Genomic DNA, 18,385 nt, shown 5'->3' on the forward strand with positions numbered 1-18,385 from the left:
TAGTTCCATGGCTTGACTGACAGCAGCAGTCTCACGCCATGGAAAAAGAAGTCTATAAGAAAAGGCCATTCCCTTCTGATGATCTGAGTGCGTGGAAGACTGCTGGCTTTTTAAAGTGACCTTGCATTTTTGTATAACTCTAATAGTCCTTCATGAAACACTGATAAATAGGACTTTTTCTTTTTACTGATGATATCCCAGTAAGACTAAAAATAATCTTTGCAAGTGATAAACAAGAAGGTGGTGCTTTGTTACACACCTCTGGGAGGTCAGCACATCTGGAAGTTCCTTGTGTGTATGCTATAGAAAGCTAGGTCTTGATAGCCTTGCCACCACTGCTTACGAGATGTTTTGTAGGATGCTGTTTATTGTTCCTGTCAGTCATTTTATTTTTTAAGCCTTTCACCAGGAGACAGCCTCTTAATGATTTTTCCTATGATTTTATTGTATGGGCATTATTCATGCACTGGGCTTAGTTGACTTCCATGGGAGTTGAGGATGTTCAGCAATCTGCAGGATCACATGTTTTGTTGCTAGCCGGCCTGAAATGGTGTAGCACTGTGTCCACAGCTTCTTCAAGCTCTCTGGAGTCGTCAGTTGACACGATGCTTTTTAATATCCAGGAAGATTTTGGGTTTTATAACCGAAAGTTGGTTTGTTTGTTTGTTTTAAACCCTCACTGATGATCGTAGGCCAAATTGAAAAAAGAATTTAGTGTTATTCTCCCACGCTGTGCCCCCAAGCCAAATCCCACCCCCTGAGATTCCAAACTAAAATGTTGCTTGCGATTGATTGTGCAGATGTTCATAATATGATCATCCCACTTGTTTCTGGCATGCTCTGTATGGAATGACATTAGCTGATTGACATCCCTTTTCCTTCTTTCTTGCATGCTTGGATCTGAAATGAAAGTCTTAGGAGTTAAATTAAATTTTTATGATCATTTATATTTTCATAGTAAAGCGTAAGTGTTAACTCCCCACTGAGATTTAAACTGTTCATACCTCACGAAGCTATCGTTTCAGATTATCTGCGCACTCAGAAAGATAACACTGCATCACTTTAAACAAGAGTCACAGTTTCAAGGTTTTACTTTGCAGCCTTAAAAGTTAGGCTATTTTCTTTTTCAATGAGGGCCCAATTCTCCACTAACTTGCACCTAATGTAGTCATTTTCACCTGTGTAAATGGAGCATAAAACTCTACCATTCTGATCGGGCAGCGTTTAATGTCCTCTTTGCACTCACTTTGCATGGTCTATCGATGCTAACAAGAAGAGAGTGGCTGTAGACAGAATTGTGTAAAGACCACAAGCTTTGCGAAGCACTTTAAGCTTCTATCCATTTGATTTAATGCACATTACGATCCAATATAAAACCTTTATTCACGGCCATGGATAGTTTAAGATTGCCGATGAATGACTTGAAACTTGTACTCAGTGCTTGAGAAGCGGTTTCACTTAATTCTTGAAATGGATACTCATGGTCATGTTAATCTATGAAAAACATTTACTTGTAGTTAAGAATAATCATGCACCTGCACGCGTAGACAGACAGACAGACAGACTCACACACACACATGCCCTGAAAGTTCCTGGAGCACAAGCTCCTTCAAAAGAAAGTACCCACTCACCAAGCTGTCACATATTGGTCCAACTTGCCTCCTACTACTGTGATAGTCAACGGACTCAAGTGTAGATTTCAGAGGGTTTTTTTTTTAATTGAGGTACGTTTTCCAAAATGCAGCTAGATTTTGTGACAGAAGATTTTTGACCCAGAACATAGCTTGCCGAAAACCAGCAGATGAGCATGAATTCTTTTCACCTTTGCCAATAAACCAAATGGATGGATGAGATGAGCTATCATGGCACACCCAGAGCTGCAGAATCCTGTAACACTTGGTCGGCTACTTCCTGGCTGAGAAGGTGCTAGGTTTACTAAAAAAAAAATGGGAAAATAATGGTACTAATTCTGATTTGATTAGTACCTGCATAATTCCACTGAGTTTACACAGGAGTAAGTGAGATCTGAATCAAACTCACTGTGCGTATCAGTGAGATACAAGTTAGAAAATTTGTGAGAAGGTTTAAAAAGCCTACCATGAGTTGGAATCATGTCCATTGCATGTACCATCACTCATAAGGGTGGAAGTATTTGTAAAGCAGCATTACATTCAACTGGTCTTTTAAAAAATATGTGCGATTTATAGCAGTCATCCTGTGACATGGTTTGACATGCACATGAGCTGAAGTGCAACAAATTTTGTCATTTGCTCCAGACGGGGAGGAGAACAGACAGTATGGTAATGCCAATCATAGCACAGAGCTGGTGATTTTCATTACCTGAAGCAGTGAAAGCCTTGCAGGTGATGTTCAGTTTCATCACAGATTTTTCATTTACTTCATGAAGGAGTCTGAAAGTTTATGAGTGCATATACAGCCTGACTTTGTCTGATCATGATCATGTTCAGATCACAAGGAGAGGGCATTCCACAGTGCACAAAAGATAACCACCAGTGCTCTGTAGGCATGGCTCATTGCCTGCCATAAACTCTAATGTAAATGAAGATTTGCGATGGCACGCTGCAACAGATTAGGGATCCTAGCTGGAAATGCAAATTCTCCGGTGATTCTGAAAAATATTCATTTCCTTTTCATCCCTGTTAATTACACTGAGGTTATCTGCTTGTAATATAATGAATGTTTAACTGAGCCAATCCTGACAGTAAGGAACTTCAGGCAGATGAAACAAAAGCCACAGCTGCCTAAGAGCTCAGTCCTGCAGGCACCTACTACTGGGTATAGGACTTGATCCCACATAGCTCACTGAAGTCAATGGCAAAATTTTCATTGACTTTAATGGTTGAGGGTCAGAGACACAGTGCTTACTTATTTACTGCTCGAGGGCTAGATTCTGATAACCCTTCTTCTCCTTGGACAATGACTTACTCCAGGAGTAGTCCCATTGAAATGATTGGGACCGCTCATGGAGTAAGGTATTACTCAACATGAGCAGGTGTATCAGAATCTGAGGATCAGAATTCTGGTACCCTTAGTCATACTGAGGAGTACCTTACTCCACAAATAATCCCGTTGACTTCCAAAGGATTTTTAGGTGGAGTAGGATTCTACTCAGCCAGAGGAATGGGGTCAGAATCTGACCCTGAATGAGTAGTCTCCATGAAGTCTGATCCTATTTACACCAGTGAAAATCCAGAGGGCAAGATTCTGTTTCCTTTACTTGTGTTAAGTAGTCCTTTATTCCACAGAGAGAGCCACTGAAATAAATGGGACTACTCAATGTAAAGGATATAGAATCTGGTCCACGTTGATTTAGCATTATGCTGTATCTGTCCCCAGTGAAACTACTGATGGTAGTAAGTATTACAGGCTAGATGGTGACACCCTTACTCACACGGCTAGCGGTGTCTCACCTCTGTTTGACTTCATTGACTCACAGAGTAGCCCCCATTGACAGTCCTATTGACTTCACTGGGATTATTTGAGTAACGGCTCACTCACGTGAGTAGAGGCTTCACAACCCGGCAGTAAACACTTGCAGGATTAAGCCTTGAGTGTGTTTTGTGTAAACTGGCTTTCCCTGTATCTGCTGCACTGCATCTGTTGAGTACTCTTTTTCCAAGGTTAAAAATGGTTACACCAAGGTGGGAGAGAGAGTAAGAATCCCTAGGAAGTCTTTCCAGGTGCGTCCAATGATCTACGGTAACACCTCCAGTCTGTGAACCACTGCAGAGGATATATCTTTGAAATGAATTTTAGCCACCTCAATGGGCTGGATTGGCACCTTACCACTTGCACTGACCAAGGTGCAGTGTGTAGCTGCACTGCCCCAGCACACAACCGAGGCTGAATTGTGGCTCTGAGTCTCACAGTTCAGTCTCTGCTTTGCCCTTGCTCCCTGCGGGGAAGTAAGTTGTACCTGCCCTTTTCCTGGCACAGCTTGCTCCCTACTCAGCGCTGTGTTCCGCTGCTCTGGCTGGTGCCCTGAGGAGTGGAACCTCTCTCCACTCACCTGTTCGGCCCTACCGTGGCTGCCATCTCCTGTGCATTGTGACCTGCAATGGAGGGAGCCCATCCAGGGACTAAGCGTGCACCTGCCCCCCCCCCCATCCCTCTCCTGTATAGATGCATGGATCAGCACAAGCCCAGAATGGGTTAAATTGCGTGACTATTTGTAGAACATGTTTGGATTATTTCCTCTAGCATCAAAGGGAAAATTCTGCCCACAACTCCACATGCCACAAAGGGCACGGAGGGACATTTGGTGCAGGTTCCTGTAGCCCACAGTGGGGAGTCTGTACCACATGTGAATCCACTGCCCATGTCCCTCCTCTGCATAAGGAAGGGAGACCACCATACAAAAAGGCTACTATAGACCTCAGGCTGCTATGGCATCCATAGAGCCTCTCAAGAAGGTGCAGGATTTTTCCCTGCCCAACTCCTGCAAGAACCCCAGCCCCAAGTCCATCTCTCTGAGCTTGGTGCAGGTTGCAGGATTCGATGCCCTGTGAATGAACTCCAAGGATGCTCAATGTGCTTGCACTTTATATTATTCAGTCTCCTGGATCTGGAACGAAACCTTGGCATGTTATGTATAGCCAGAGTTTTTTGTTGCAGTGAATAATCAATATTTCCTGCTTCTAGTGAATGAAATGAGGCAATTATATAAGAAGTTTGTTTTAGTCACCTTTTAAAAAGTGTTGTGCTTCTCTTACTGATTGCTTTTGTATTCCCAGCTCTGCCACTGACCAGCTGTCTGACCTTGGGCAAGTCCTTTGGGCCAGAATTTTCAAATGTGGGTGTCTAAACATAGGTATCTAGCAGTACATCTACACGGCAATAAAACACTTGTGGCTGGCCCGTATCCCTTGACTCGGGCTCACGGGGCTCGGGCTGTAGGCTATAAACTTGCAGTTAGATGTTCAGGCTCAGGCTGGAGACTGGACTCTGGGATCCCATGAGGGGAGCGTGTCCCAGAGCCCAGGCTCCAGCCTAAGACTGAATGTGTTCACTGCAATATTATAGCCTTGCAAGCCCAAGTCAGCTGACACAGGCCAGCTGAGGGTTTTTTATTGCAGTGTAGACACACCCTAAGAGTGTATTTAGGCACCTAAATAAAGAGCATGGTTTTTAGAAAGTGCCTAGCACCTTCCTCTAAAAATCAGGCCTATTTAAGATTTCTCAGGTTGGGCACCAGAAAATTGAGGTATCCCAAATCACTTTAGAAAGTTTGCACCCCTATAGGACTGCTCTGAAGCTCATCTCTGTTAAAATTAGGGATGGGTGATATCAACTTCTTCACAGTTCAACTTTGGGAGGAAATTGTTCAACTTCACTTAGCCCAAGGTCTGATCTGCTCATGACACAGCAGCACCTCTAAGTGGAGTGATTTATAACTGTATGGTATCAGGACACTAAGCACCTGATAGTTCTTTTAGGGTTGGTATGATGGGAGCTCTTACTGCCTTTCTGCCCAAACAGGGAAGTTTCTCATTAAAGGCCCAATCCTGCAAGATGCTGATTACTCTCAGCTCCCATTGAACTTGTTCTGAAGGAAATTTCTGTCTGCCTTGCAAGGCCAGACTTCTCAATGGAATGTTGACACTTTTTTTCCATTTGTTGTTTTCGCCTCTGTCTCAGAGCAAGGGTTTCACTTGTTGTTCACCTCTCTCTGTCTGTCTCTGTCTCTGTCTCTCTCAATTGCAGAGGGGGTAAAAATGAACCAGAACCGGAGCAACCAATTCCTCGAAAGGTGCAGATTCGTTCTCTCCCTTCCCTGGAGGACATTGATCCAGACGTGTTAGACAGCATGCACTCCTTAGGCTGTTTCCGTGACCGAAATAAACTCTTACAGGACCTGTTGTCGGAAGAGTAAGCAATCACTCAATCTTAACATCGGTTTGGTGTCGGAGGGTTAGAGGGGATTAGAAATGGGATATGGAGCCTTTTATTTCTAGAGCACGGATACGAACATGGCCCCGACTGGGAGGGACCGAAAGTCATTTCTTCTGCCCTGGCTGTTCAGTGGAAATGAGTTGGGAGGAAGGGGGAGGTCTCAGTGTACTACTTAAAGCATAGGTGCCCCCTTATCACATAAATTACCATTGCAACTGGCATCCTTGTTAGGGAGATATGGCAGGTAGAATTACCTCTCTCAACCTCCAGAGTTGATCTCTGCAGGTGAGGACTCACATGCATGGGCAGGACAGCATGGGGAATTTGCACTGTTACTGGTTGTGCTGTGCCTGCATCTGTTGGTAAATAAAATACTTCAGTTTCCAGAGCTCTGCCAGCTTTCCTAAGTGTTATGAGGGATCGTCTAGAGGGCACCAGACTAGGATCCAGGAGATCTAGCTTCAGTTCCTGACTCAGACACAAACTTCCTGTCTGGCCTTGGGCCATTCACTTATATTTACCCTGTGCCTCAGTTCCTCATCTGTAAAATGGTGGTACATCTGCCTTCCTCAGAGGGGCCTTGGGAGGATCAAATCTATTGATGTTGTCAAGGCACTCAGATACTATGGTGCCGGGGGCCAGATAAGAAAAGAGATCATTAGATTCGGGTTATTTAGAACATTTATAACTATTGTGTTTGATGGGGAAAGGGTCATCTGCATTTTTTTTCTCTGTGGCATCTGCAGCAAGTTAGAAGGTTTCTTCCTTCATTTATTGTTTTCAGAGAAAACCAAGAGAAAATGATTTATTTTCTTCTCCTTGATCGGAAAGAGAGGTATCCTAGTCATGAGGATGAGGACCTGCCCCCTCGGAATGAAATAGGTATTTCAAACGTGGTCCCAGTCACTTTTGACCCATTTCAGTCTGTCCCTCTTGGCTTTATCTTCCTGCTGTTGGCATTCGCCCTCCCCTTTCCACTGAAACAGGCTATGATAGTACAAATGTTCTGTGAGGCTCCAGCAACCTGGGGAAGTCAGCTCTGCTGTTGAGCTAAACGTAAAGGGTCTGCTTCTCAGCTACACTAAGGCCCTTTTACACCTCTCTGGCAGTGCAACAGGCCTTCATATTTACTTTACACTGCCAGTGTGGCGTAAAGGAGCTTAAGTTATCTGAGAATTCAGAGCACAGTCTAGAGTTTAGACCATCTCCATCATTTGAAATGTAAGCACAGAAAGAGGGGCAGTTAATCAATGAGACATGGTATCTTTTTCTGCTCAGTAGCTGGTCCCTTAGGTCCCAGTCTTCTCTAGGCTTAGTTTTACACGTGCAGGTATCCCCAGTGAAGTCAATAGAATTGCTCACATGTGTACAGGTAAGTATGCAGGATCAGGGACTTTCAAGGAAATGACAGCAGTTACCTCCTCCTGAACATCAGCAAACCCGCTCTAAATGTTAAAAGCAGGTAAAACAAACAAAAATCTGAACAATTGGAAACTTAAACTTTGCGATAGAGCTGGTCACAACATTGGGGAGGGCTGTGAAAATGTCAATTCCCCCAGGTTTCAACAAAATTTGAAATTTCAAGGAATATTTTTGTGCAAATTTTAAAATTCGAAATATTTCAAAACAATGGGAGAAAAATCCACAAAAATGGCATCCTAATTTTCTCTCTCTCTTTCTCTTTTTTTTTTTAATTTTTGAAATTCAACATTTTGGTGAAAATATTTGTCCAAAAAATTGAAATTTGGAAAATGTTGACCAGCTGTACTTTTCTAATATATGTATGTGTCAGTGTGTTCATCAGATCTCTATGAAAAATAGCATAGGGGGAAAACTGACAAGTATGATGGATATATGTATACATATATATATATATATACACACATGTACATGATATTCATGTATACATATATGAAGGAGAGATGATGGTGCGTTAGAAAGGTTTTATCAGCCTGAAATACAGATGACCACATGATAGTTGCACAGGCCATGCCGAATGAGTTCCACTGCAATATTTATACCACACAGCTTTCTATTGTTATTAAAGATATTTTTGAACAGTTTTCACACATTTGTTGGGCTTACACATTGTATCCCTTTGTCTGTATAGCCAGGTAATCCTTACCGCTGTAGTGGTCTTGTAGTACTATTGTTACTTATTATTTGCATTGTGAAGCCACGGGCATAGACCCAGACCCCACTGTACTAGATTCTGTACAAACACAGAACGAAAAGACATTCCTGGCTCCAAAGACCTTACAGTCGAAGTCAGGGGTTCTCAACCTTTTCCTTTCTGAGGCCCCTGCAACATGCTACAAAAACTCCACGGCCCACCTGTGCCACAAGAACTGTTTTTCTGCATATAAAAACCAGGGCCAGCATTAGGGAGGAGTAAGCAGGGCAGTTGCCCAGGGCCCCATGCCACAGTGGGCCCCACGTAGCTTAGCTGCTCAAGCTTAGCTTTGGCCCAGGTGGCAGGGCTCGGGGAGGTGTAGCTTTGGCTTTCTGTCCTGGGCCCCAGTGAGTCTAATGCCAGTCCTGGTTGACGGACCCCCTGAAACCTGCTCATGGTCCACCAGGGGGCCTCGAACCCCTGGGTGAGAACTGCTGATCTAAGTGACTTCAACTATACATGACTCAAAGGGAATCAAAAATACATAACTAATAAAATTTTAGAAAAGTACCTGAAATAGCATTTCTGTACATAGTAGTGTTGTGGTTTTTAAGTCTAGTATCTCATGACCTTCAGGGCTAGAAGCAAGTGCTGCCTATCCCATTGAAATGCTTGGACTCTCCCAGTCCTGCTGTGTGATGAAATATTGAACTTTTAATCTGTCAAGACTTAATTCAAGACTCATGCTCTGGGCCTCAGGTCTGTGCAGTTTTTCCAAGAAATCTCATATGTGGAGGAAACTATAAAACGCTTACCTGGCAGGCTGATTTTTAACAATGTGACCTGCTTGAAGCTGCAGGGAGTTTGGAACGTTAGCATGCTTCTGGCGGAGATGGGTTAATAGGCAGAGTGTAGGTAATGTGGTCAAAGGTGCCTGATAAATGCAGTTTATCACATGGTTCTGTAATTTATCTATTTAATCACATGTACAGTTTATCACTACCCCATAAGTTTTGTGTATATTTGTGTGTGTGTATTCCTGTCTTCCTACAGTGGCTCGTTGACTTTTGACTTGGATAGATGATTTTGCAACACAGGGACAGGGCTTCCCTATGCCACAGATACTTTTGCTATTGAACAGTAGTAGCAGAGGTGATTGAATCATTACCTCCAATGCATAAGTGAATGCAAAGCCATGCCCTAACTATGTCATATACCTCTCCTCCCATCTCCCAATCCTGTACCTCCCACAACATTTTCACTTGCTGGTTCAAATACTGACCATCTGAATTGGAATTTTCTACACAGGATGAGAAAGAGTTCCCCAACAGCGGTAGGCTATCTTTGAGCCAGATATAGCACTGTGCTATGACAGCACATTGTAGAATCCCCGAGCATTATTATTTGAGTGTTAGTAAGATCAACTTCCTTTCCCAGAGGGGGTTTCCATCTCCTCTGCTCCCAGCAGTGTCTCTGGGAACATGGGGCAAAGTTTAAGTAAGAGTAATCATGCTTTTGATGAATATCTCCTCATTAGCCATGAGCGCTGACCTTGCTCCAAGAGAGAAGAGGAAGGGTGAAGGGAAATGGTAATGGATTTAATAATAACTGCTCTGAGAGACCACATTCCTCAGAGATGCGTGTTGCCTGAGCACTTGCCAAATAAAAGTACATGCGCACATACTGAACTCTTCCTCTTTCTTTGTATGGTACAGATTGGAAAGAATGGATGCAAGCAGTGAGCATAGGCTTCTGAATTCCAGTTGAAGCTCAAGGGGAGATCAGACTCTATCTCTATAAACTACCCTTCCCTTCCTGGTTTCCTTTTTGTGTTTGTTTCACTCTGTCTGCAGATATCTCTTTCTCAGAGAAGTAGGAGGAAGTTTTCTTTTTTCATCATTTGAGGCAATGTTCTATTACTTTTCTCCCTGCAAAGCTTCACCGGGAGCAGAAGTGCACGAGCAGGAAACCTTCCTCCTTTTGCTCTCCGCGTTGCTGTGTGATCTTGTTCGTTGGTGATTTGTTAACACCAGTTTAGCTTCAGTGGGGAGGGCTTCTGTCCTCTGACTTTGGAGGTCGCAAATCGGACCTGGGAGGTTGGAAGCTGAGAAACAAGATGACAGATCTTCTCTTGTGTCAGAGGAACGTTCAGTGCAAAATGATGCTTTGAAGGTTAAATGGAAAATGTGGTGGAAGGACAGCTGTGGGGAGTCTGCAGGGCCAGCCCTCCTGTTGTGGCACCCTTTTTAAAGCAGAACATGTGACACAGCTTCCTCCAAATCTATAGCAGCACCTCTTCAACTCTGCATAACCATGACACACTCCAGCCTGCCTCCAACTTGCTTTCAGCTGCCTTCAGCCTGTGGCAGGATAACTGTATTTAATTATCAGTGCAACTTGGTTACTTAATTATCAGCATGATCATCACAAAGGCAAATCCCAAAGGGATGTAGCCTCCTTGCAGATTGAGCACACCACAGATCAATCTCTCGGTAGGTCCTTAAGACAGTGTGGCTGACTGTTCGGTCTGTGCCCATCCGTGGCATTCTTACGCACCACCTTGGCTTTTGGTGACAACCTGAGTAGCATCCTGTAGCAATATTCCTTGGTAAATATGCTTCATAGTTTGTTGGTCTTCCATCCTAAGAATATGTCCATACCAACTGTCAAGGTTCCTTCCCCACTCTGAACTCTAGGGTACAGATGTGGGGACCTGCATGAAAACCTCCTAAGCTTACTTTTACCAGCTTAGGTTCAAACTTCCCCAAGGTACAAACTATTTTACCTTTTGCCCTTGGACTTTTGCTGCCACCACCAAATGTCTAACCGGTTTTATTTTATTAGGAAAGAGCCCGTTTGGAAATGTCTTTCCCCCAAAAATCCTCACCAAAACCTTGCACATCCCTTCCTGAGGAAGGTTTGATAAAAATCCTCACCAAATTGCATAGATGACCACAGACCCAAACCCTTGGATCTTAAGAACAATGAAAAAGCAATAAGTTTCTTAAAAGGAGAATTTTAATAGAAGAAAAAGTAAAAAGAATCACCTCTGTAAAATCAGGATGGTAAATACCTTACAGGGTAATTAGATTCAAAACATAGAGAATCCCTCTAGGCAAAACCTTAAGTTACAAAAAGACACAAAAACAGGAATATCCATTCCATTCAGCACAGCTTATTTTCTCAGCCATTTAAAGAAAACAGAATCAAACACATATCTAGCTAGATTACTTACTAAGTTCTAAGACTCCATTCCTGTTCTGTCCCCGGCAAAAGCATCACACAGACAGACCCAGACCCTTTGTTTCTCCCCTCTCCAGCTTTGAAAGTATCTTGTCTCCTCATTGGTCATTGTGGTCAGGTGCCAGCGAGGTTATCCTAGCTTCTTAACCCTTTACAGGTGAAACGGTTTTTCCTCTGGCCAGGAGGGATTTTAAAGGTGTTTACCCTTCCCTTTATATTTATGACACCAACGAAAAAAGACACCAAACTGAAGTAAGACTCACAGGCCTGTAATTCCCAGGATTGCTCCCTCCAACATTTGCTGCCCTCCAACCCTCTGGTATAGTAACTGATTTTAAGGAGAGATTGAATATTTTAGTTAGCAGCTCAGTCACTTTATCCTTGTGTTCCTGCAGAAGTCTTGGGTATATCCCAGCCAATCCTAATGACTTGCTGTTGTTAGTTTTTTGACAGTTCCTCATCTTTAATATGTTTAAAAAAATAGATTGGAGGTAGATATCTCCCCAACATCTTATGTGGTGGAGTTTAATGCAAAGGAATCATTTAGTTTCTCAGCAATATCCTTATCCTCCTTAATTGCTCCTGTTACTCTCTGATGGGCCAGCTGACCCACGGTCCTGTCCACAAGCTTCCTGCTTCTGATATGTTTGCAAGATGTCTCATAATTTGTGTTTGTCTTTGGCTACTTGCTCTTCATAGTCTTTCTTAGCTCTCTCCTAACTCCCAGCTTACGTTTGACTTGCCATACTTAATGCTCCATGTTATGGGTGTCACTTGGGCTGGATTTCCATTTGCTGAAGTCTCCTATTTTGATCTGGTTTGGCTCAAATTACCCCTTGAACCTTGCCATTTGATTAGACTGGGTTTTTTCTTCCCTTCTTGCTTCCTTTGTTGTTGAGGGTTAGCCATACCTTAGGTGACTCTGTTACTCCACCAAAGTAACCCATGTGCCACATCTGAGGATTTTCCTTTCCTTGCTTTTGAGTTAGCCTCTCTCAGACTGGCTTAATCTTTTATTTGATTTTTAAGTCCCTCTTTCTAAAGTTTAGTGTCCCCAGGCTATTCTTTGATATCATCCCTTTGCTGAAAACATTGAACTTAATTAAATTCCGGTCACTGTTGCTTCATGATTCAGCTACAATTACTTTTTGAACCAACAATAGTGTGTTACATAAGACTAACTGGAGAACAGCCTCTCTTCTTGATTTAGCTGTTTGTAGCAGCCATCATTAAAACTGTCAAGAAATTATTTTTGTAAACCTTGTCCCAATGTCACATTTGACCAGTTCATATGTGTGCAGTTGAAGGCACTCACTGTTATTGCTTTATTGGATCTTTCTGCCTCTTTGATTTATTGATTTGTTTTTCTGCTTCCTTTTTAACAGGAGAAATATGATTGTTAATGATAAATAATAAAAATTATTAGAGGCCTCACACTGGTCGGACCCCATTGTGCTCCCCATTGTTTGCATATATAGTAAATAATAGTTCCTGTCCTATGGGGCTCACAGTTTAGAAGACAAGACATAAGAGAGAGATGAAACAAGCAAGTGGGTGGAGGTAGCAGTGGAGGATGGGGTAACAAAAATAAACAGAGTATCAATATTGATGATGATAATCATTATTAATAATAATTAATTGAAGTATCAGGAATGTTAAAACTGGGTTCCCATGGTTTAAATACAGGATCTCTTGATGGGGGAAGGGTCTCAGAGAATGTTTGTTGTGAGCTCTCCAATCTCAATGGAAGAGGCAAACGATATCTTCTCTCTAAGGTATTCATTAGTCATTGGAACTGGATAGGTCTTTACAGTTACAAACAAACGAAGGGTTTTAAACAGCCTCACTTTAAAAAAAAAATCCTTTCTCCTCTCACTTGCTCAGCTGTCCTTCTCGGTGTGGGTGTGCTACCATCAGAGTCAGGATGATCCAGTGATTAGGGCACTGGCTGGGGACTCAGGAGACCAGCCCCACCACAGACTTCCTGTGTGACCTTGTGCAAGTCACTTAGGGCCAGATTTTTCAAGGTATTTCAGCAACTAAAGATCCACATTTCCATAGGAATGAGGCACTTTGGTGCATTTGAAAATCTCTCTAGGCACTTGTCTGCATCTTTAGGTGCCTAAATACCTTTAGAAATCTGGTTTCTAGTGCCTCAGATTCCCATCTATGAAATAGGGATAATAGTACTAGCCTACCGCACAGGAGTGTTGTGAGGTTGAACACACTACAGATTGTGAAGTGCTCAGTTACTGCAGTCATGGAGACATATAAGCACCATATATAGATACATTTCACTCGCTCTCCAGTCACCATAGAGTCACCCAGGTTAGACAAGACCTTAATTTTTCATGTAAAAAGAAAGTAGGGGGGAAAGAAACCCCAAAACTTTCAGGCCTTCTTCATACAGCATTCTCTTCCCTCCACCACTCAGTCCCCTCCCATCCCATGCTCGGTAGATCAACCTTGACTGATTTTTGAATGTTTGCAAGCAGCAGCTGAGACACATGCATTGTGTGGCCGCTGTGAAGAGGTGAAATTTGTGACTTGGGGAAGAGGAGATTGCAAATGTTTCTTCCCCTTCATCAGGGGACAATCAGCTCGCTCTCTGTGGGGGGAGATGTGCGAGGGGGATTGCTGAGGGAGGGCTGCCAGGCCGGGCCAGCCTGAACCACAGGAGATGGGCCACAGCCAGACTCAGCTGACTGCATTCTCTCTGCACAAAGATCCCCCCAGGAAGCGTGTGGACTCCCCAATGCTGAACCGGCACGGGAAGCGGCGGCCAGAGCGGAAGTCGATGGAGGTTCTCAGTGTGACGGATGGCGGTTCCCCAGTCCCAGCTCGCAGAGCTATTGAAATGGCACAGCATGGACAGAGGTAGGTAGCCCCCATAGCCAGGAAAGATGAACCCCATACTCCTTGCCTCCCCTACTTTCCCTCTACACCCTATACACAGGAGGAGTTTGAGAAAATGTTCTATCCACACCAGCATTCGTGGAAACATCCAGCAGTGCTCATGGTTACTGGCACCAGCATATCAGTTCTATCCATGGCGTGAGGGTCCTGTCCATTGAACCCTTTTACTCAGAATCCTACTGAGACCCTTGAAACTGGTGTCATGAGAATAGTAGGAATCTGGAGAAACCCTACCTGACTCCTTTGGGTGCCTCTCAGGGCTGCTGTCAAACTCAGTATGGCCCTGACGCTTGTAGCTCACTGGATTTCTTAAGCATGGTGGGTATGTATCATTCCAGTTCTCCCATATGCAAGGAAACTGCTGCTGTTGTGATATGCTGGAGAGGCGTGGGGGGGGGGGAATGGTGTCCCCAGGGGAACTGCTGTGCAAGCTGCCCTTCTGGTTGTGGCATACCATGGAGATGGTTTCCACGCTCATTACAGGAGGGCCACACCAGGGAAAGGCAGAAGGAAAGCATGTGTATTTGGAACAACACAAGAGATATATCAATCTGTATCAAAGAACATCACATGTACATATACTGTCAATGCTTTAGCTTGTAATTCAGCTTTTGTGACATGGTCTTTTCCCTCAGCTGTTAAGATCTGCTCAGGAAGAGTCTCCTGTGCCCAGAAGCTCCTTTTGCTGGCTGGCAGCTGGGCGAAGAGCATGAAATAAAGACGTTCAGAGGCCCTTAGAACTGCCTGTGATTCTTGTTGGATGGCTGAGGCAGTTCTAACCCTAGAGTGAAGAAGGCTATTCCCCGAGAGCTGCTAGGATTTATTCCTGGGGTCCATGGCTGGGTATCCTTAAGATTCAATGTCTGAAAGATTCCGCATCATAGGTCAGACAGGACACCAGCTTTATTCCCCCTCCCCCGACAGTGAAATAAAAGGATCTCTATAGTGATCAGGGAGCTGTTTCGGGGAAACGTGTGTTTCACAGAGGCCACGGATGTCAAAGAAGGTAGAATGAAGAATAAGACTGAGCACTCTGGGAACAAACAGTTACCAAGCAGTAGTCACTAGAATCAAACATCCACCTTTTCCCCATCTCGCCTTTAATCCAGTCCTGGTACCTGGAGGTCCTGCTTGCCCATGAAGTTCTCATGTATGAGACAGCCTCTGGTGCAGTGTGCGGACTTCAGCACCCAGCTGCAGACAGTTTGTTGCCTTAGTAAGCTGCTGTACTCTGCAGTTGCTTGCGGGGAGCATTTATCTAGGTGGAACAACAAAGAGGAACCGGGAATAATGGTGAGACAGACAAACTGAGTTAGGAGCAAGTCATTCGACCAGCCTAAAGCTTCCTGGCCTGATCCTGATGTGTTCTGATAGTTGGAACACTCCCTGCCATCTCTCACCTTTGGCTTGTGAGTCCATAACAAGTTGTCAGAAAGCTAAAAAAAGGGGAAATCAAGGGCTGGTATTATCCAGCATATTCTGTTTTGCTTTGAATGTCCTATTCTCCCCCACAATTGGAAAATGTTGCAATATGAGGTGATCAGTGGAAAGAGACACAAGAGGAATGTCTGAGATTATCTCAGAGACACTGAAGAGAGATGCATTGGCGGCATGTCAATGAGGGATGTCTTTAGGTTAAAAAAGGCAGGACTCATGCCAGAGGTGTCAGGGTCAATCAAAAGGGATACACTGGGAGTGTGTGTGCAGCAGACAACTTCAGCTAAAGCAAAACATACAGATCTGATGAAGGACAGTGGAGGGGCATACGGTGACATTCTGCGGGATGATGCCCAGTTCAGTGGTGCATATTTTGGAAGAGGTTAAGGGGAAGGTGCTATTTTATTTCAGGCTCAGGCTTTCATTATTCTCCACATCTGTAGATGACAATGGCACAGTGTGAGTTGCTGGCAGTGTGATTATTTATAACGTGAGCCGGCTTCATTAACACATGCCACTGCACGGAGAGTGTCTGGGGATGGTGCACTGCTGATCGGGGCACCATCTGTCAGAACAGTCAGTAACAAAACGCTAGGTGCCTGCGCCAAGAATCAGGCTTTTTAAGGCTAGCTGTATAGTATTCAGCAGCAAGTGACCCCCAGACGGTGGATTTTGCAGCACTTCTTCTTAGCCCGGTGTCTTTCAGGGGGGTGGTGCTGCCCTGATAGTCTCAGTCTGGGCAGATGGATATAAACTGCTGTATTCCAGGAGGATTGTACTGCACTCGGAAGGTGAAGAGAGACTGAGGAGACAGTCCTAGTTAGAGATGAATGACTGTGTAAACACCAGGAAATATACACCCATTGCTTCCTTCACAAGCTACCAGAGATGCTTCTCTAGCTCAGTGGGCAAAGCACTCCCTTGTGACTTGTGTTTTAGTCCCACTGTAGTGAACATCTGTTTATTTGCAGAAAGGGTATGCATGTGATAGCCTCCAGTTGTATGTGGATAAACAACACTCTTGGCACCCAGTCTGGGACCACAGGAGCCTCTAATCTTGATATTATGGGCTTGATATCCTGTTAGACTAGCCACTCAAGCTTGAAATAGGGGACTCAAACCCAACAGGCTGGTAAAAGAGCTTTTGTGCTGAAAGCATTAGGAAAAAACATAGCCCTTCAGTGACTTAGTCCTGGAGAAGAACAGTGGAACAAGTGACGTCCTACACAAGGACTGGCTTCCAGCTTACAAGCTGCTGCCCATCCAGTGCTGCTTGAAACAATGGTGTTGGCTCTCTAAGTGCTCTCTGTTGTTTCTCTGGCTGTATGTGACACACTAAAAGCACACAAACACCCACTGCGCCTACCTCTGGTGATTTGATTTGGCTTTATCCTGATTTTAGCGAGCCCAAATGTATTGAAGGGGAGAGTGGTACTGAGCTACATCACTGCCAGTGCTTTTCTTTCCCACCAATTTCAGACTGCTTGGCTCCTCCTAGAAGCCACAGCTTCACTCCTACCAGGAGCACGTCAGAGGGGAGGGGATAGGTGCACGGAACACTGCAGACACCTCCTGGCACTAAGAATCTTGTGAAATGGACAGCCCCTCCTTTAGGTGGCGCCTGTTACCCCTTCAGCAGCTGGAACCTCTGCTGGGGTGCCAGAATTTTCACAGTGGCAAGGGTCAGAGTTGAAAAGATTTGATCAAACTTCCTAAAGTTGATTCCATCAACTATTCATTTTCCTTCCATTCTTTTTCTTGTGGGTTGCTGAGGTGGATAGCACGAATGAATATCAGCCAGTGCTGGCAGGCTGTATTGTGAAGAGCATCTATCCACATAACACGGCGCTAACACATAACATAGACCTCCTTTAGCGAGGCTTTTAGAGTCCTGCTTCTCAGCTACTGGGATTCTGACCCAAGTTTGGGAAGCAGAATGGTTCTTCTTGAGGATGGAGAGGGGTGTGGGACTGGAAGGAACAAGCCATGAAGAGTAGAAAAATAAAAGAGGCCTTTAAGAAGATCTGCTTGCAGTTTTGAATCTGTGCCCAGTGTGTGCTTAGTGTTAATGACTTCCCGGAAAGGCTTTCAGATTCCCAGCAGGAGTAAGGAGGGCTTTGCTATTTTCACACTCAAGCATGGTCCATCTCCAGTGAGAAATGTGAGCAAGTAGACTCCAGCTGGGGTTGTCAGTGCAGTAACGGGGAGCAGGGTGTTGGGTGTGTTTGTTGGGGAGGTCACAGACCATGACAGGCTAGTCTACTCTTAGAGAATACTTCTACAGGGGTCTGATTCTGCCATGTGCTGAAGGTCTCAGCTCTCACCAAAGCCAGTGGGACTGGGAGTTGAGGAAGCTTAGCACCTTCAAGAGATGATCAGCACCATTCAGGATTGAGCCATAGTTCAGAAAGGAGCAGGAAAGGTGTTTTGGAGATTTGCTTTAAAAAGGACGTGGGTCGGGAGGGCTTAGTGTCAGGGACGCTTTCAGGTGAATCTCTTTTATGAATGTCCATATTAGTAACTCTGTTTTCTCACTTTGTTCCTGCCATAGTAAAACAATGTTCAGTAAAAGCCTGGATATCTCTGAAGCCAATCCCAAATTCAACAAAGAAGAAAGGTATAAACACTGACAATCTGTTCCTCTCCTCTACCTCACTGCTGAGACCTTAAAGATGCAGCACTTATCTTCTCCATATGGGGATGCAGCTGCTCATACCTAGAGAGAGCCAGGGAGGGTGGGCGGTGTTTTGTGGGGATTTGGGG

The 18,385-nt window shown here is 44.3% G+C and overlaps 1 protein-coding gene and 1 long non-coding RNA gene across 9 annotated transcripts in view; one reads left to right on the top strand and one right to left on the bottom strand.

Moving 5' to 3' along the window:
* The window catches only part of BRSK2 (BR serine/threonine kinase 2), a 427,939-nt gene that overhangs the window by 362,275 nt on the left and 47,279 nt on the right, over positions 1–18,385 (top strand). For 4 of the 8 annotated variants that reach the window (XM_074954821.1, XM_074954823.1, XM_074954824.1 and 1 more), the window contains 4 exons: positions 5,725–5,889; positions 6,698–6,795; positions 13,996–14,146; positions 18,174–18,239. In XM_074954821.1, coding sequence (XP_074810922.1) covers positions 5,725–5,889; positions 6,698–6,795; positions 13,996–14,146; positions 18,174–18,239 — 480 coding nt within the window. The remainder of the gene's footprint in view (positions 1–5,724; positions 5,890–6,697; positions 6,796–13,995; positions 14,147–18,173; positions 18,240–18,385) is intronic. The other 4 variants (XM_074954822.1, XM_074954825.1, XM_074954826.1 and 1 more) reach the window with 1 other exon arrangement.
* LOC141988824 (uncharacterized) overlaps positions 1–18,385 on the bottom strand; it is a 44,441-nt gene that overhangs the window by 5,825 nt on the left and 20,231 nt on the right. The gene's annotated exons all lie outside the window — the stretch shown is intronic.

This window comes from Natator depressus, chromosome 6 (genome assembly GCF_965152275.1).
Source record: "Natator depressus isolate rNatDep1 chromosome 6, rNatDep2.hap1, whole genome shotgun sequence".
Lineage (NCBI taxonomy): Eukaryota > Metazoa > Chordata > Testudines > Cheloniidae > Natator > Natator depressus.